This window comes from Lolium rigidum, chromosome 5 (genome assembly GCF_022539505.1).
Source record: "Lolium rigidum isolate FL_2022 chromosome 5, APGP_CSIRO_Lrig_0.1, whole genome shotgun sequence".
NCBI lineage: Eukaryota > Viridiplantae > Streptophyta > Magnoliopsida > Poales > Poaceae > Lolium > Lolium rigidum.
Window position 1 is genome coordinate 124,325,610 of NC_061512.1, and position 19,446 is coordinate 124,345,055.

The 19,446-nt window shown below is 43.2% G+C and overlaps 2 protein-coding genes and 1 long non-coding RNA gene across 3 annotated transcripts in view; all 3 read right to left on the reverse strand.

The window, feature by feature from the left end:
• Positions 1-8,123: 8,123 nt before the first annotated feature.
• On the reverse strand, positions 8,124-9,262 carry LOC124658240 (peroxidase 2-like). The gene is made up of 2 exons (XM_047196628.1): positions 8,961-9,262; positions 8,124-8,866 (listed from the first exon to the last, which is right to left on the reverse strand). The coding sequence occupies exons 1-2, from the start codon at positions 9,213-9,215 to the stop codon at positions 8,150-8,152; spliced, it is 972 nt and encodes a 323-aa protein (XP_047052584.1). The 5' UTR covers positions 9,216-9,262; the 3' UTR covers positions 8,124-8,149.
• Positions 9,263-10,575: 1,313 nt separating this feature from the next.
• Positions 10,576-11,640, reverse strand: LOC124651566 (peroxidase 2-like). The gene is made up of 2 exons (XM_047190627.1): positions 11,386-11,640; positions 10,576-11,292 (listed from the first exon to the last, which is right to left on the reverse strand). The coding sequence occupies exons 1-2, from the start codon at positions 11,638-11,640 to the stop codon at positions 10,576-10,578; spliced, it is 972 nt and encodes a 323-aa protein (XP_047046583.1).
• Positions 11,641-12,947: 1,307 nt separating this feature from the next.
• LOC124651556 overlaps positions 12,948-19,446 on the reverse strand; it is a 10,354-nt gene continuing 3,855 nt past the window's right edge. Inside the window, exons 2-3 of the long non-coding RNA XR_006987444.1 lie at positions 13,234-13,338; positions 12,948-13,151 (exon numbers count right to left, since the gene is read on the reverse strand). This is a non-coding gene — a long non-coding RNA (uncharacterized LOC124651556). The remainder of the gene's footprint in view (positions 13,152-13,233; positions 13,339-19,446) is intronic.

The following is a 19,446-nucleotide window of genomic DNA, read 5'->3' on the forward strand; positions in this document are numbered from 1 at the left end:
TACAACCAGACAGTAAATAAGCTCCAAGGACATAACATATATACGGGGCGAGCATCGGGCTGAGGCATGCATGGTAGGTTCAGATGTTGCGACGCCTCTTGAGGATCCTGCCGTAACGGGGAAGGCGAGGACCCAGCAGAAACCTTGCAAGTGCCTCGTGGTCAGCCTTGCCCTGCCACTCGGGGCGCTGTTGCGAGTGTCCATAGCATGCATCTCAAGGGAAGCCAGCGCGCCGTCCTTCACCTTGCAGGGACAGAAGGGGCAAGCATGCTTTCCCTCCGCACCTGTCTTCGGAATCCGAGACTCGAATCCCTTGACCTGCCTCTGCACGTAGGACTCAAAGTTGTCCTCGTCGACGTCGTCATCCGTGTTGTACTTGCAAATAAAGGGGCACATGTGAGGAAGCGGCTAAAGGATGCGAGAACATGGTATGGTATTCACAAAGTTCATATCTTCTTAATATTAACTGCTAAATTTAATGAGTAATTCTTACAATTCATACCCGAGGAACATAGAGAGCAAACTTTAACCATGGGAGTTTGGATACACGATTTACAAACTGTTAAAGATAATGTATTTATGCTTTCTATCTTGGTACAAGATTTACATACCGCCAAGAAAGGACTTTCCACACATTCGGCAAACCTGAAGAGTCACTACTAAGCATGAATAATTTAAAAAATAATAGCTTACTAAGAGTTTCTACGACATCCAAAAACAAATCAACTGTAGGTAGGCATTCTTCAACCACCTAAAATTTCTAGGTTTGCAGGTTGTCAAAAGGCAGTCCATTTTTGGTTACCTTGTCACATATGTTGCTGATTTTGTTTCCTATATTACTTTTTTCATGAAGAAAGCAGTAGCTTTCATTTGAACATATCTTTTATTTTTCTTAGTGGAAGTCCAATTACTATTTTTCTGTTCTGTTTATAATTTGAGCATAAGTTTGAATTTCCTTAGGACTTTATGTTCTTATGCAAGCGGCAGACATAAAGCAGTAGCTGATATAATAAATATTATTTCTGGTTTGTTTGATACATACATCAGGATGTAAATGATGAGTTTTCCATCTGACATAAAAAAGCTTTCCCATAATTCACTGAATCTACAGGGAAACGGGGCAAGGACCTGATCCACAATCAAGGTCTGAAATACCAATACTTTTTCCTTGTTTAACACTTGTCAGCACATATGTTTAGTATTTATGTCTGTAAAAATTTAGATGTGCCTTATATTGCTTTTCTACACGGTTCAACACTCTGTTAACTATGTTTTTCTTGTTTAAAAATTCAAATGAGAGGTCTGTATTAAAAAGTGGTTCTCAAGTCGTTTATCATACATTCTTGCGTATCCAAATCATGGTAAACAGCAAACCTTCAGCTCTTGACCCATTTCAATCCCCAACGGCAAATAGGCTCATTTCTATATGAAGAAGCTCCAAACCAACTTAGTATGACTGCAACTTTCATTTATATTAGGCAAGTGGCTTATTTAGTAGTTGTATCTTATTTGTTGTTTGAGAATAATTTAGCTGAATCCACAATAGTTTGAATGGTATCGTCTTCTTATAGTGGTACACAGTAATGATTTTAATACAAAGTTTATTGCTTTGGATACAAGATCACAATGGTAGAAGAAGTGCAAGAAAAATGAATGTTTGTTGCTTTGGATACAGATCACAACGGGCATTCAACTAGTAATATTAACTCGCCAATGTTTGTTGCTTTTAATACAAGATCCACTTATTTCTGGACGGAGGGAGTAGATCTAACTCGCAGGGCTCGATGTACTCGAGGACATAGCTGCAGTTACCAGATCGACATAGCATCCACGCGCATCTACTACATCTACTTTGCAGGGGTTACCAGATCTGAGAGGGAGACATAGATTTACCTCGCAGGGCTGGACGTACCGGCTGGCCTCGTACATGGCGTCGATTTCCTTGTACGCCGCCTCCCTATCGGCAGCGGCGCGAGCAGCAGCAGCAGCCACCGCATCAGCGATGCCGCCCAGATCAGCACCAGCAGCTCCCGCGCCGATGTCCGCCGCCGCAGCAGAAGGCGCAGCCGCTCCCGCTCCAGCTCCCGCTCCCGCTCCCGCAACCTCTCCCGCGGCCGCCCCCGCAGCCGCAGCCGCAGCCGCTCCCTCTCCGCCCTCCAAACCAGCAGCAGCCGCGGCTAGGTTCATGTCCATTGCCGGATCTCTGCTTCGCCGAAGAAATGGGAGTGTAGGGAGAGAGGCTTCGTTCGCCGAAGAACTAGGGTTAGGGTTTTCTCTCCTCTGCTTTTTGCCGGAAATGGGGATGGTGGGGAGGGGATGCGGCCGACTGGGGATAAAGTAGTGGACTCTTTTGGACTGTGCGCGTGTGCGTGGACCCGTGTGTGGACCCGTGGGCATTGACGGGCGTGTACGCGAAGGGGTACGGGCGTGTACGCGGAAGGGGTACGGGCGTGTACGCGGAAGAGGTGTACGGGCGTGTATGTATTCTCGCGGTGATACGCGTACCTCCTCGGGCTAACGGGTCCTGCGGGTTTTGGAGCGGGCATTTCTATACCCGAATCGAAGTTGAAAAGACGATCCTGCCCCTCGCCGCGGAGTAATCTGGGTCGTTCTTGTGTTCCGCTCAACATACCCGTTCGACGTTGGGGGTCTATGGAAGCAGTCGCCCCTCAGTATTACATATCTTGGCCAGATTCCAAATGACACTCACTATTGTTTAGTTGTGTAAAAGTTATTGATCTATCATAGTTTCTCAAATATCTCTCCATTTTCAAGCTCTCAAGAAATTAAACCTCTAACATGATGTTAAAGTTTTAAAGTTGTTGGAATAACTTAGGTTGGGCTGTAAGTATTTGCTCTATTTGAATTGGTTAAGGCATTTGTCATCTGCGCGAAAATATATTTAATTTATAAATCCAATCGTGATCATCGTTTTGCATATATGAATGCTTTTCTTACATGATAAAACTCTTTACCTTATTTTACCCTTCTCTTGAGGGTATCTCTATTATAAAGTATAAACTAATATTACAAAATGTTAGTGTCGATTGTCTACTTGCTTTCTACCACAGTTCGAATAGGAGGACATGGTCACTTACTTTGGATGGCGGGTTGGTCTCCAAGCTAGTGGGGCGGAGGCGGCCATATGCGCTTTTGCCGCGAGCTTGCGCTCCTCACCACCTCATAAATCTTGGGGCACCAGTGATCATAGAAGTCTAGGGGAGGCGGCGGCGCTCAAGCTAGGTAACGGCGGCCTGGAGTGGCTGGAAACCTGGACCGTTCGGCGCTGCTAAAGACAACCGATCGACGCTGCTAACAACTGCCTCAGATTATCCCTAGACGCTGACCATTTACTCATCGGCTGGCATTCGTTGCTCCCCGATCACCCCTCTTTTTGGCCTTTCGTCTCCCGGCATTCGCTATTCTTTTACCACAATTTACTTTTCATCGAGAAAAAAAGGAAGTGCAGGGCCTACAACTTAAAATCGTAGAAAAACATCATGTCCAAAATCACACTTGAAGTGTCCTAGATAGCTCGTCCGGTGCCGCTAAAGACAACCGATTGGCGCTGCTAACAACGGCCTCAGATTATCCCTAGACGCTGACCATTTACTCAACGGCCGACGTTCGTCGCTCCCCGATCATCCCTCTTTTTGGCATTTCTTCTCCCGGCATTCGCTAATTTTTTTTTTACCACAATTTACTTTTCATCGAGAAAAAAAGGAAGTGCGGGGCCTACAACTTAAAATAGTAGAAAATCGTCCTGTCCAAAATCACACTTTAAGTGTCCTAGATAGCTCGTACGGCGCTACTAAAGACAACCGATCGGCGCTGCTAACAACGGCATCAGATTATCCCTAGACGCTGACCATTTACTCATCGGCTAGCGTTTCGTCGCTCCCCGATCATCCCTCTTTTTGGCCATTCGTCTCCCGGCATTCGCTATTTTTTTACCACAATTTACTTTTCATCGAGGAAGAAAGGAAGTGCGGGGCCTACAACTTAAAATCGTAGAAAATCATCCTATCCAAAATCACACTTTTAAGTGTCCTAGATAGCTCGTCCGGCGCTGCTAAAGACAACCGATCGGCGCTGCTAATAACGGCCTCAGATTATCCCTAGACGCTGACCATTTACTCATCGGCTGGCGTTCGTCGCTTCCGGTCATTCCTCTTTTTGGCCTTTCGTCTCCCGGTATTCGCTATTTTTTTACCACAGTTTACTTTTCGTCGAGAAAAAAAGGAAGTGCGGGGCCTACAACTTAAAATCGTAGAAAATCATCCTGTCCAATCACACTTTAAGTGTCCTAGATAGCTCGTCCGGCGCTGCTAAAGACAACCGATCGGCGCTGCTAACAACGGCCTCGGATTATCACTAGACACTGACCATTTACTCGTCGGCCGACGTTCATTGTCCCCGATCACCCCTCTTTTTGGCCTTTCGTCTCCCGGCATTCGCTAATTTTTTACCACAGTTTACTTTTCATAGAGAGAAAAAGGAATTGGGGGCGGACAAAGAAAATCATCCTGTCCAGTGTTCTAGATAGCTAAGCTATTGCATCGGTCACGTCTTTTTTCGTGAACAAACTCGTCTATTCCGATCCTATATACCAACCTGGTTTGCAGCGATTTTTTTTCCTTTTTAATCGGACTACTTTGTTTTGTTGCGTTTTCCAAATAGAGTTAGCCAGCTACAGTTCTTTTTTTCCGGATCTGAGACGCTATTCCCACGGATATCTTTCACGTAAAAGTTCTTTGCATGAGTCTACACGTTTTAAACGTGTCAACCGGAACCTACATGGTTACGTTATTAATAATCTTTCTTTAAATCTTAGCCACAAAATTTAGATCTAACCATTGAAATAATTGAGATGATGTGGATTAATGTGGTATCTCTATTTTAAACATCCGCATTTTGCTTTTAATATATAATAGATAGACTAGGGTCCTGCCAATAAAAAAATGATGTGATGGACATAAGCAAATCAATTAGATCGTGTCACTAATTTAAATTGCTGCACCTCTCGATGTTAGTCTTCATGCCATCATGGCGCCCAAAAGGCACGCTCTAGGTTGGTCCTCCTCCAGTCAGTTTGACAAAGATTTCAGGAGCTATTAAGCTTTCTCCAACGCTTGCTTGATGCTGCCGACCACATTGAACCCACGTGTTGGCTGCTTGTTGGCTGGGAATTTCTTCTCGCTCACAATTGCCGGCGAGATGTCATCCTCGAGCAGAAGTGAGCTGTCACGACCCTGGATAAATTAAAGAAATCTCGATCGATGAGATGATGCACCATAGTGTACTATGGTTAACATGATGAGTTGATTTATATTTGTTCCTTATGTATATATGTATGCTTGCTTTTGTAAATTTAAATTGTCGAAACAGTCGTGAAAATAAAGGTGGGTAAAGCTGTCTGGGATGTGCACTCGGCAAGCCGACCGGTGTCCTAGATGACGTGCTTGGCCCAGCACACGAACCACCACGAGCATGAGCACCGAGGCTCAACACTAGGACCAATGCTAGCGTGAGCAAGAGGAGGCAGCGAACAGCTTACGACAAGCTAGATGAAGTAGCTATCTTCACGGCTAACACACGTTTCAGACGGAGAGTTGTAGCTTCAATTGGCCCGACACTTATGGATTTATCCACAAGCTAGCTGGTTTTCTTTTCGATAAAAGACGCTTTATTAGTTAAAAGTTTAAAAGTTAAATCCATCCTCTGCATATCTACAGCCGTACAAGTTTAGGAGTCACAACCAAAAAGGTAAAAAGGGTAAACTGTATGTACACCTATTGTGATGGAGGTTCAGTCCAAAGATTACGATGTCATCCATTATGGAAAAAATATTCCTCGCCGTATCCTCCAACCGAGTAGACACCTCCATAAATAGGTCGCGATGCTCCACACGCTATAGAGACGGCCAGGAACGAAGCATACTTGTGCACCGGTTGATGACCTGCATTAGAGAAGAATTTTTATAATTAAAAATATTGTCATTTCTATATAGCCAAATCGACCAAATAATGGCAATCACTCCCACCCTAATAAGTAACTTAAACCTGTGATCCACACCGTTGAGCCAATTGGCGAATATATTCGCAACGCTGCATGGAGAGTATAAGGTAGAACCTATCTGGCTGACTGACCATATAGATATAGAAAATTAGCATTGGATAAATAAGTGCTTGATAGTCTCATCATGGTGACAAAAAAACACAACTTTTACTTCTCTGAAAATTGAGTTTTGCAAGGTTATTCTTGGTAAGAATTACCCCATGACGAAGATAACATGTGCAAACCTTGGTTTTAAGTTTAAAATGGGAGAATTTTACTTCCCGGCCTCTGAACCAACTAGGGATGCACAGCTCAAGATAAATTGCATTAGTACCGGTACATGTTTGGGCCACAAGTATAAATTGAAATCTAAATTTCCGTCTGTGAAGATTTGAATTCAGGTGTTGGGTTTGTACATCCACTCCCCCAACAAGTTAAGCCATGCTCTCACTTCCCAAACAAGCTAGCTGATGGATCAACAGAAGGACAGATGAAGATGGTGTTAGTGAAACATGAATGTTGGATCGATAATGTGGGCAACAACATTGGACAAATTTGTTTTGGATAATACTCCTCAAGTAATGAGTCTGGAGTTTCTAGGTGAAAACCTAAAAGCCATCGCTTTTTGGAAAACCTTTTATTATTTCGGTACTCTCTTGGGTGGTGGTTGGTGTGTTGCTACTCCGAGTGACCAATCACCAAGTCAGGGCCTTATCTATTTAATTTTCTTTTTTTCTATTTTTGGATGTGTGCATCTTAGAAGTATTTCGGGCATTTTATTGGTACATAGGCTGGATGTAATTGATACTGTCATGATATTAATATATTTTCTTTGCCAAATAAAATGGAGGCTATTTGTAGTGTTGATCCACTAGCACATCGCCGGTGCTGACCTTTTAGCTAGTTTTTTTTGTGGAAATGTGTTTGACATGTTCCATTGTCAAGTTGAGTATAGGCCGTCGCAGCGTTGCTTTCACGCGGCTGATCATGTTGTTTTATCCATAGTTCATACGATCAGCTTGAAGAAGTTGGCATCGAGATGATGATGAGAGGGGTAAGAGGTCGTCCATATGAAATTTTCTAATATACTCAGAGGGAGTACTTATTACATGATTACAGAGGACTTGTTGGTGGCTAGTTAGGCCATACAAGAAAATGTAACGATCGACATGTTAACGTGAGTTCGTGAGTTTGTTCCCACTTCCCAGGAAAGTTCAGGGGCCTGGCTGAATTATGTCTTATTCTATCCGGTATTTTATGCGCTTAGAGAGATGAAGTTGTTATCACGACAAAATTGTGTTACATATGTTGCATGCGCGGACAGAGGAAATGCAACGATCGAAACGTCATACCGTTAGCAGTAAACAGCTGCAGTCGAATCAAACCGTGTTATCCTTCCTTTCATCGTTCAAGTAGTAGAACAATGGTAAAAGTCGTACGAGCGCGCCTAGCATATTTGACCGAACCGATCAAGGGCTTTTCTACTTGTGAGATAGCTAGAAATTTGCTTCCAGGGGCGTAAAACTTTTCTTTTATGACAATTGGAAATTGTTTCAGTCATTTGTATTGATGTCTTTTTTGTTTTGAAATAAGCAAAAAGACTTTCCATTGCATTGATGAAGAAATCTTGAGTTTAAAGAGGTTTCCAACAAGATGATCTAGGCCAAATACTAGATCCAAGAAATTGATTTGATTGTGTTTTGAAACAAGCGAAAATATTCAATAAAATAAAAAATATTAATGATAACACTCCACAAGTGATAGGTGTCGTTATCGGTTGTTGTACGGTTTTACACAACGTTTAAATATTCAATAGAGTACTCCCTTCTGTTTTAAATACTTATTGCAGATTTAAATATAGGGTATAACCTGTGTAAATTTACTGAACCTGCTATAAATATTTAGAAACGGGTGGAGTACAATCATTTAATAGTGTTATAGATATATTTTCATTAAAATAGCCTTGTAATAAAACAAGGTAGAAATATTTACATTTAGCTTTTGCGGGAAGGGATAATGAATACTTTACAATTAGAACAAACCAAAAAATGATTTATACAAGCATGCACGACGAACTGTAAAACAAAAACAACTAATAGTACTTCATGTTCACCCTGCGACAGTTCTTTCTAATCTCTCCATCTCTTCCCGTCAATGGACTTATATTTCCCATTTTGATCATGGAGGCTGCAAAGTTTCTGAAGAATTCCTTCTGGTTATCGGAGAACCTGCGAACAATCGGCGCAGTAGTTAACGCCGCGAAGGGGTCAGACAGCATAACCTGATCAGACAAGAGCGGGGCACGCCCACGCAGGAGGTTGCCGTAGTACTTGTTGTCAAACACGTCCGGAGTGACCGCATCAAGGTTCACCAGCGTCCCCTCATCCTGTCTGGCTGTGCAGTTCCGCTGTGTGAATTGACACTGCGTCCGCCCAAAGGTGTGCGCTCCCTGAAGGGCAACAAGGTCAATGTCATTGAGACCCATGTTCTTGAATTTCTTTTGAAGGATATCCAGAGGGTCGAAAGGGCTCGGTAGATCGTCGGCGCTCTCGATGTTGGTCTTCGTGCCGTCGCGGCGCCCGAGGGGAACGCTCCATGATGGCCCTCCGGCCAGTTCGACAGAGATTTCAGCGGCTAGGGTGAGGATGTCGGCACATGAGACGATGCCGGGGCAAGCTTTCTCCAATGAGCGCTTGATGTTATCGACCACATTGAATCCACGTGCTGACTTGTAATTCCCAGGAGCTTTCTTCTCGCTCACTATCCTCGAGGAGACGTCGTCATCGAGCAGAAGCGATCCATCACAACCCTGGATAAATTAAAGTAGTCTAGATTGATGAGATAATGAATCGCGGTGTACTATTGATCAATGCGATCAGTTATGCATAGTTTTGTAAACTCACGTTGGCAAAGCAGTCGTGGAAGTGAAGGCGGATGAGGCTGGCCGGGATGCGCGCATCAGCGACACGGGCATCTTGGATGACGCGCCGGACAATGTCTCGTGTACTAGGGCATGAGCTGTCGTAGAACGAAGAGCTTAACCCGGCATGGTAACCACCATAAGCGTGGCCGCCGTGGCTCAGCACTAGGACTAGTGCAGCTACCGTGAGCAAGAGGCTGCAACGAGCAGCCGGCGACAAGCAAGATATAACGGCCATGTGCACTTGAACGTTGGTAAGTTTGGATATGGTGACAAGCAAGCTAGCTATCTGCAAGATGGAAAGATCGCAGAGAGATGAATATGGTGTGAGAAAATGGGGGATGATATGGAGGCTATTTGTAGCACAGCGCTGTTGACGTTTTGCTAGGTAGGATTTTGTGGAAGCGTGTTTTGACATTTTCCGCATGTCTGCCGTTCGTCAACTTGAGTATTGGCCGCCGCAGTATTGCTTTTCCTGCACGCGGCTCTACCTGTTATTTTATCCGTATTTTATTTTTTACATATGATTAGAAGATGATGGGAAGAGGTCGTCTAGACAAAATCCCGTTATATATGTTGCGCACGCGCGGCCGTACAAGGAAATATGTCGGCGACTGATTAACCTCAGGCTGTTACCGGGAAACAGGATCGGGTCAGCTACGGCCGCATCTCTGTCGTGGATCGAGAAATTAAGTCCAAAAGAATTAATGACATAAAAAAAATAAAGGGTACATCTAAATCTTAGGCGACTTAATCTCAGTCATGTGACGTCATCAAGTCTCGGTTAGGACATAGTTGCAACTCATAGGCCATTATGAATCTTGAGTCCAGCGATGCGGATATTTCTTCTCAGTTGCAACCCATTTGTAATTATAAAAATCTTAGTTGCAACTCACTTGCAACTGCCATATCAAGCACGAATCACGAGACAAAACCAATGACTAAGGACTCGATTGAGACATAATAAAAATCAGGCGTCTCATTTGTAGCAAATCCGATAAAAACAAATTCGAGAATACACCCTGGGAGGTGTATTGATCACATAGAAGAAGGGGCCAGAAAGCTCACACCACTTAGTACATTTTGTTAACAAGGGTGACAGCTCCTAGAGCGAATCATAATCTCCATCCCTCCACGAAAAAGGAAAAGACTCATGAAAACCGAAGGTCTCCGAGCGGAAAAGCCAACCTAGATGCCAACTATGGAACTCATCCTTGATCCTACCCCTAATAACTCGAGCCTCTGGCGCAGCGCCATTGCACACCACATCATTATGATTCCTCCAGATGCACCGGAAGATTAGAATAACTGTCGTCCAAAGGTCCCTCCTACCCCTCGGAGGACAGGTCAAGGAGGACCACCACTGAAGGAGCTCGGTGTCGACTGACGGCATCCTCTCCATCTTACCCCACCTTGCCAAGGCCCAAGCCCAAATCTCACATTAGTAGTGCTATGTATATTTTCTTTAAAATAGTCTTGTAAGAAAACAAGGTAGAAACATTTACATTTAGCTTTTGCGGAAAGGTGTAATGAATACTTTACATTTAGAGCAAACCAAAAAATGATTTATACAAGCACCGAGCATAGAATTTTGTTCCTCAATAGTACTTCTTATTCACCCGGTGACAGTTCTTTCTAATCTCTCCATCTCTTCCCGTTAATGGACTTATATTTCCCATTTTGATCATGGAAGTTACAAAGTTTCTAAAGAAGTCCTTCTGATTATCGGAGAACCTGCGAACAATTTGCGCAGTAGTTGTCGCCGCGACAGGGTCGGACAGCATAACCTGGTCAGACGAGAGTGGGGCACTCCCACGAAGGAGGTTGCCATAGTACTTGTTGTCAAATACGTCGGGAGTGACCGCATCAAGGTTCACTAATGTCCCCTCATCCTGCCTAGCCGTGCAGTTCCGCTGTGTGAATTGACACTGTGTCCGCCTAAAGGTGTGAGCTCCTTGAAGGGCAACAAGGTCAATGTCGTTGAGACCCATGTTCTTGAATTTCTCTTGAAGGATATCCAGAGGGTCAAAAGGACTCGGCAAATCGTTGGCGCTATCGATGTTGGTCTTCGTGCTATCGCGGCGCCCTAGAGGAACGCTCCATGAAGGCCCTCCCGCCAGTTCGACAGAGATTTCAGCGGCTAGGGTGAGGATGTCGGCACATGAGACAATGCCAGGGCAAGCTTTCTCCAATGAGCGCTTGATGTTGTCGACCATGTTGAATCCACGCGCTGACTTGTAATTCCCAGGGGCTTTCTTCTCGCTCACTATCCTCGAGGAGATGTCGTCATCGAGTAGAAGTGAGCCGTCACAACCCTGGACAAATTAAAGCAGTCTAGATTGATGAGATAATGAACCCCGGTGTACTATCGATCAAGCGATCTGTTATGTGTGGTTTTGTAAACTCACGTTGGCGAAGCAATCGTGGAAGTGAAGGCGGATGAGGCTGGCCGGGATGCGCGCGTCGGTGACACGGGCGTCCTGGATGACGCGCCGGACAATGTCTCGTGTACTAGGGCATGAGCTGTCGTAGAACGACGAGCTCAACTCGGCACGGTAACCACCATGAGCATGGACCCCGTGGCTCAGCACTAGGACTAGTGCAGCTACTGTGAGCAGGAGGCTCCAACGAGTAGCCGGCGACAAGCAAGAGATAGTGGCCATGTGCACTTGGACGTTGATAAGAAGAAATGCCTGCTGGTTTGGATATGGTGACAACTGACAAGCAAGCAAGCTAGCTGCAAGATGGAAAGAAAGAAATGTATTGCAAAGAGATGTAGATGATGTGAGGGAAACGGGGATGCTATGGGAGGCTATTTGTAGTCTTGATCCATTAGCACAGGGGGGCGGTATTGACCTTATAGCTATAGGTAGGATTTTGTGGAAGCGCGTTTGACATGTTCCCATGGCTGCCGTTGTAAACTTGAGTATTGGCCGCGGCAGCATTGCTCCTCATGTTATTTTATCCATATTTTACATGATTAGCAAGAAGAAGAGGTCGTCTTGACTAAATCCTGTTTTGTATGTTGCGCACGCGTGGCCGTACGTACAAGAAAACTAGATGGACCTAGCGCGCTCTGCCGCGCCATCCTCTCCAAATAGAGTTTAGGTTTTGCGGCGTGACTGATATTTTGCTGCTGCATATATTTTCTCTTTTTTGGTTGGCAGGGGTATGGCTTTGCGAGTGGAACCATCAGTTCTGGTTAGCTACAATGGCATGCATCTTGATCCTACACCTGAATTAATTCGCACAAAAAAAGATCCTACAGTTTGCATACATCTTGTGACACAATTATCAATCCAAAATGTGCCAGCATGAATAGAGGAAACAGTGCCTACCATGACCTCGTTTGGAATGAGAGATGCAAGATAGTCGACAAAAGTATTCTCTTTGGGAATGCAGTGATTGGGCCAGAAAAACTGCAACATTGAGAAGATAAGAAATAATATAAACCTTGTTTATAATAAAAATAAGTAATCACTAATGGTGATCAAACAGCTAGAGAATGACCCGTGAACTCTCACTTCTCAGTGAACCCAGTCAAATAGGATAAATTTGATTTGCCCAAACCAGCGCAGCTTTAACCCATCCTTTATTTAGCAACGCCAACACGTTTCATTGTTTCTCCAACTTCTGTTGGACATACCATACCTCTTATCTTTAGCATCAGCCACTTGATGAATGGCTCTTGTACAATGGAAGCAAGTTAGATAGGACTGAATGAACTGCCTCCTCAAATGCCAAGTCCCCCACCATACTAACAGTAATTTTGTCCTCAGTATATCATCAAATTAGTTTAACAAAAATAAAAGCCCAATCTTTGTCAGTGTTCCAAAAATCTTCTTCGCCCAAGAGGGTCCAATCCTTTTGAAGTTTCCGTCGCAAAGCCTTTGCCTTCGTAAAACTGATCATATTCCCACCCCACAAATGTGGCAGTTAGGAAAATACATGGACAAATACCACACAAGATTCCAACCAGAAGTGAATCAAGGGCACAATCTAGTAATAAGAAATAGCAACTAAAGCTACATGCAAACAACACCATTTTTACTGTAGAAGATCCATGATAAAAGTGAAATTAAGACGTGTGCTACATTGATAATAGCTGTTACTGTGGAACCAAATTCGCTACACCACAGAAGGTAGAAATTTTCCCAGGATGAACCCCAGAATACTGCTCGGCAGGCATTGTAATCAAAACAAGGAATCCGCATGAACTGGATATACGAACATGAAACCAAAAGAGATCCACACACCAGTAAATGCATACACTGAGTGCGAAGATGTGGAATGTATCAGGCTTCGTCCCAAGCTTCATGCCTCATTGCCTTGGACTTTGTAATTTGCTAGAGATGCTCTTACTGAACAAATTCCATGATTTTAGAATATATTCGAGATATAAATAAATCTATAGTAAGTATAGGTTTTCTGCACTAAAAACTCATTTGGTTACAACTTATAGCAACCGAGGACAAAAATAAATAAATAAATAGGATATAATAGCCTAAGTTCCAGCAAAGTATTGCGAAGATTTTTTCACAATCTTGGGTAGAACTGAACAAATAAGTTCTTCCAAACTAAACAAGCAACTGCCTACTACAACGGTTAGCTTTCACAATCACAATCTTGGCTACAAATACAACAATCGTTTTGGCCTCGTGTAGAGTACAACAATCGCAAGTTTCACAATCACAATCTTATTGATGATCGTAGTTTTGATTTTATTTTCGGATTTGCTGGTGACCATCGCCGCATCAAAATATGCACCATATTATTTCTCAATAAGATCATCATTCCAACATTCATATTTTATATTTTCAAGTAAGCATATCCCCTGAGGCCAAATTGGCGAGGTATTTCATACTACAAATTAGATCGTACATTAGAGAGGAGGTGAAAGCATCTTAGAAATAATACCCCATAGCATCGAGTTGTGCATGTTACCTTGAGCTCTTAATCAATGAAACCTACAGCATTCTGTTGATCTCTCTATTTCATACAGCATGCCTTTCGTATAACTTTCAGAATGTGTATAGGTATGTCCTAATGCCGAAATAAAGCCTATTCCAGGTTTGCACACAATTTAAAAAATGATACGCAGCCATGGTTACAGATCTGATACCTCTTAGATGACAAACATCAAAATGCAATAGCAACTAACATGACCCAGATGAACAACAAACAATGGCTACATTTTGCATGTTGATCAAGAACAAATCAGCGGCCACCATGGGATCAACCACAACTTCCTTTCATATCGAGCTTAGAGCTCTTATAAGATTTATCAATTATCATGAGTCATTTCCATGCTAGTGTTCCTTTTCATAGCTAAACAGAGTAAGAAACAATGGTCTCTGTGAAGCTCAGTTCATTGTAATGGTCAGGCAAGTGCAGGACCCAATTATACTGGATGTCTGAAATATATGTAGCCACTAATCGATTCATGTTTGTATGCACCATCGAAATTGGTGGCTTCGATACTAAGATTAACTAGCAAGCCCTGGTGCGGCGGCACGCCGCACCCTTGTTTTCGCCGTGAGGTGAAGAACAAAAACATACCTTTCTTTAGCGTGTGGTTTCCCTTGAGGTGAAGAACAAAAACATAGCTTTCTTTAGGGTGTGGTATGCCTAGTATTTTCTCAATGTTCTTCCTTTCAGTATTTCTCGCTTAGGGGACTCACATGCATTTGGTTCATGTATGTGTGTACATATTGACGTGTTTAGGTTCAGATTTTGTCGTACATATCATTACGCCATTTTACATAAGAAAACATAGCATTCAGTGGATTTCGTTGAATACAGATCATGATGCACACTTGGTAACCAGGGCGTAGAGAGTAAAAACACCATACATGATGAGATTTTTATTTAACAAAATGCAGCAGCGCTCTTTCAATTATATTAACAGAGCAATTACAGAATGGGTAGGGAAAAAAGTTATATCATGAGCTAATGTAGACGCAGTTTAGGGTGGTTTAAACCACTGAACTCCAGGTATCCCAACACCACACCATACATTCAGTTCATCGCTGATTTTATCACAAACCTCTGGGTGAATATGCCTTGTTATCAAAGATGCGAGAGTTTTCTTTCTTTTCAGATCATCCATGAAGCGAAAATTTGAATTGTGCGCCAATCCTTGCGTCTTGAGGTCACAAGAGCAGCAGAAGAGTTCCACCAGTCAACAAAATCAAGAATTTGGGAGGGCAGCGCCATATGAGGATGGAAGCCAAATAGCCAATCCTGGGTAGGAGACGCCTCCAAACTTCGGGCGAGAAAGAGCATTGGACCAGCAAGTGGGTGGCAGTTTTTGAGTGAATGTGACTTAGAGGGCAGATAGGATTATGAGGCCACCCTTTCTTTGCTAAATTATCTTCCGTCAGACATTGGCTGTGTTTTACCAGCCAGTTGAAGGAAAGAAACTTTGGAGGGATCTTAATTTCCCAAGCAGATGAAGCGGTCTTGTTGATAAAACGTCCCTCAAATTGGGTCCTATAGGCAGAACTTGGAGAGTAGATCCCATTAGAGTTGAAGTTCCACTCTATTGAATCATGCTAATTTGGCGTGAGCGAGAACTGTTGAAGATGTGTCCATAGAGAGGTCAATCCAGAGAACAACAGCCGAGTGGTTGGGTAATACTGAACTGATCCAAAGGTTGTTAGTTATGGCTTCAGAGATCGTGGCCTTTTTCCGTCGGCTTTGCTTGAACAGGTTTGGGAACTGAAGCATCAAGGGTCACCACCGTGATTCTTTTCTAGTTGCACAATAATCAACCCATCAGTACTTGCCAGTCGTCCTCATCGTCATTGAGCTAGGAATTGCTGCAACCGGTGCGCTCCTCATGGAAGGTTCGGCTTCGTCATCATCTGGCCAGCTGGCATCTATGCAATCGAGGAACCGCTCCCCTTCATTCAGACATGCAGTGTAGATTGCCCATGCGGATTCGATGCCTAGCTCTGATTGGACCGACACCTTGGTGGCGCGTCTGACATGTGCTTCTTCTTCTTCCTCCGTCTTTTGCCTCAGCTCGCCTAGCTCATATTGTGCCACACCATGCCCTCTCGCCGGTTGCTGCCCCAGAGTCAATGTCCTCCTCGAGCACATGGGTTGCCTCCTCTAGTTCCTCCTCACATGGTCGCAAACAATAGGAAAAGCACTGTTTCAAGTATGTTTAGTAAATGTTAGAAATATCTTAACATGAGCATAGAAGTTGAGATGACTAATGGGAAAAAGCACTCGTTAAAACGGTTTGGCAGAAGTTTGAGAGACCATCATATGAACCTACGGTTTGGCAGAAGTATGAGAGACAATCATATGCATGACCCTATAAAGTAAGAAACACTGCTCACTGAATAATGTAGGTGATACGTCTCCGACGTATCGATAATTTCTTATGTTCCATGCCATATTATTGATGATACCTACATGTTTTATGCACACTTTATGTCATATTCGTGCATTTTCTGGAACTAACCTATTAACAAGATGCCGAAGAGCCAGTTGTTGTTTTCTGCTGTTTTTGGTTTCAGAAATCCTAGTAACGAAATATTCTCGGAATTGGACGAAATCAAGACCCAGGGTCCTATTTTGCCACGAAGCTTCCGGAAGACCGAAGAGGAGTCGAAGTGGGGCCACGAGGGGCCGCCACTATAGGGCTGCGCGGCCCAGGTCTTGGCCGCGCCGACCTGTAGTGTGGGGCCTCGTGTGGCCCCCCACGTTGCCCTTCCGCCTACTTAAAGCCTCCGTCGCGAAACCCTTGAGGCGAAGAACCACGATACGGAAAACCTTACTGAGACGCCGCCGCCGCCAATCCCATCTCGGGGGATTCTGGAGATCTCCTCCGGCACCCTGCCGGAGAGGGGATTCATCTCCCGGAGGACTCTACACCGCCATGGTCGCCTCCGGAGTGATGAGTGAGTAGTTCACCCCTGGACTATGGGTCCATAGCAGTAGCTAGATGGTTGTCTTCTCCTCATTGTGCTTCATTGTTGGATCTTGTGAGCTGCCTAACATGATCAAGATCATCTATCTGTAATACTCTATATTGTGTTTGTCGGGATCCGATGGATAGAGAATACCATGTTATGTTAATTATCAAGTTATTACATATGTGTTGTTTATGATCTTGCATGCTCTCCGTTATTAGTAGAGGCTCCGGCCAAGTTTTTGCTCTTAACTCCAACAGGAAGTATTTATGCTCGATAGTGGGTTCATACCTGCATTGACACCTGGGACAGTGACAGAAAGTTCTAAGGTTGTGTTGTGCTGTTGCCACTAGGGATAAAACATTGGCGCTATGTCTAAGGATGTAGTTGTTGATTACATTACGCACCATACTTAATGCAATTGTCTGTTGCTTTGCAACTTAATACTGGAAGGGGTTCGGACGATAACCTGAAGGTGGACTTTTTGGCATAGATGCGGTTGGATGGCGGTCTATGTACTTTATCGTAATGCCCAATTAAATCTCACTATACTTATCATGACATGTATGTGCATTGTTATGCCCTCTCTATTTGTCAATTGCCCGACTGTAATTTGTTCACCCAACATGCTTTTATCTTATGGGAGAGACACCTCTAGTGAGCTGTGGACCCCGGTCCATTCTTTAATACTGAAATACAAATCTGCTGCAATACTTTTTTTCTTGTTTTCTCTGCAAACAATCATCTTCCACACAATAGGTTAATCCTTTGTTACAGCAAGCCGGTGAGATTGACAACCTGACTGTTTCGTTGGGGCAAAGTACTTTGGTTGTGTTGTGCGGGTTCCACGTTGGCGCCGGAATCTCTGGTGTTGCGCCGCACTACATCCCGCCGCCATCAACCTTCAACGTGCTTCTTGGCTCCTCCTGGTTCGATAAACCTTGGTTTCTTTCTGAGGGAAAACTTGCTGCTGTGCGCATCATACCTTCCTCTTGGGGTTTCCAACGAACGTGTGAAATACACGCCATCAGTAGGCTTCTTTGGAATCTTACTATTTTTTTCATAAAAATCTTCCTACTCGCAGTAACACATAGAAGACCAACAAAAGCTTCAGGAAAACATATTGTGAAATGAATATGGAGCTAGAGGGTTGCATAATTTATACTGAACACAAGCGTATATTGAGTAAATTTGGCAATAAGCTATACCATCAGAACTCAAAATTGCAAGAAGGTTTATCCATTGTCCTTGATGTTTATATAATTTCAAGTGAAAAAAAAATTCTGATAACATATTCCCTTGGACTACCTTTTTCTAGATGTCAGTTGTAGTACTTGGCATAGTGGAACCGGCCATACGGATTAACAGATTAAGAAGTTCATTATCCTTTTATCAATCATCATTATCTGAACTCTACTATCTAAATGACAGGAAAAATGTAAAGACCATAAAGACACACACCAAACCAATAAGTGAATGTACACTAACGCCTTAGCTTGAAAGTCTATGTCCAACAGGAAAATATACTGTTTTACAAAGAAAGCGGGTCACAATTTCAGTTACAATATTGAGCTACCGAGCCAAATAAACAATTGTGGCCTGACACCTCAGCCTGACAGTGTCTAACATGAAAATATACTGGTTGACAAACAAAAGTGGTCAACTTTTCAGTTACACTACTTCGCTAATGAGCCAACCAAACGAATGTGGTTAATCCCTCAGCCTAACATTCTATGTCCAATAGGAAAGAAATTCGCCGATTCAGAAAAAAAATTGGTTAGTCATTTGTAATACTGAGATTCTAACATGCTAAAATAAATCTGATGGTGTATATTGTGAAACAACATAATTCAAAAAACATGAAGTGGAGATGGGATAGAATAACAAACATAACTCATTCTAGCTAGAATGGACATGAAAAGTATCATTTTCATTATTGCTCCAAAATCTACATAATTACCAATTTTGACAACAAAAACAGAAAAAATCATACATCAAGATATGAAAGTGATGCACGGAAGATAGGAAGATCAGGGTTGTCGGTAGAGTGGTGGTATGAAACTCTGGATATATGCAGTTCAGAGCAAGTGGCAGCGTGGTGGTATACCTGGGAACGGAGTGGATATATTGAAGGTCGCAGACATTAATGCCCCGATTTGGCCGAGAAAAACCACCTTGACAAAATGTTAGGAACTTGACAGTTTTCCCACGTACACAAAGTTATCAACCTGTAGTCTGAAAAAATTAAGGGAAGAAAGGTTATTTATATTACTCCCAACACAATTAGAAAACAATCAATCTATTCATAAAAATAAGAAAGAATATAGCCATTCATCAAGAAGAAAAGAATCATGTCCATCTTCTTTGCCACATAGCTAGCATTTGAGATGGAACCATCCATCCTGAACATTTTTCATCTACAGTATCATCATCTCGAAACGTCTATTTCTATCGAATCACGAATTACACAATCACCATAAACATTCATGATACCATATATCATTGAAGATGTGTTCTCTCTACGAACATCTGCTCTGTTGGCTC

What these genes read in the sequence shown, in the direction of transcription:
- LOC124651566 (XM_047190627.1), bottom strand. Translation starts at nt 11,640, where the DNA reads ATGGCCACTATCTCTTGCTTGTCGCCGGCTACTCGTTGGAGCCTCCTG. An exon ending in TCCACGATTGCTTCGCCAAC is followed by an intron (nt 11,293 to 11,385) that starts GTGAGTTTACAA and finishes TAATTTGTCCAG; the next exon opens with GGTTGTGACGGCTCACTTCT.
- LOC124658240 (XM_047196628.1), bottom strand. Translation starts at nt 9,215, where the DNA reads ATGGCCGTTATATCTTGCTTGTCGCCGGCTGCTCGTTGCAGCCTCTTG. An exon ending in TCCACGACTGCTTTGCCAAC is followed by an intron (nt 8,867 to 8,960) that starts GTGAGTTTACAA and finishes TAATTTATCCAG; the next exon opens with GGTTGTGATGGATCGCTTCT.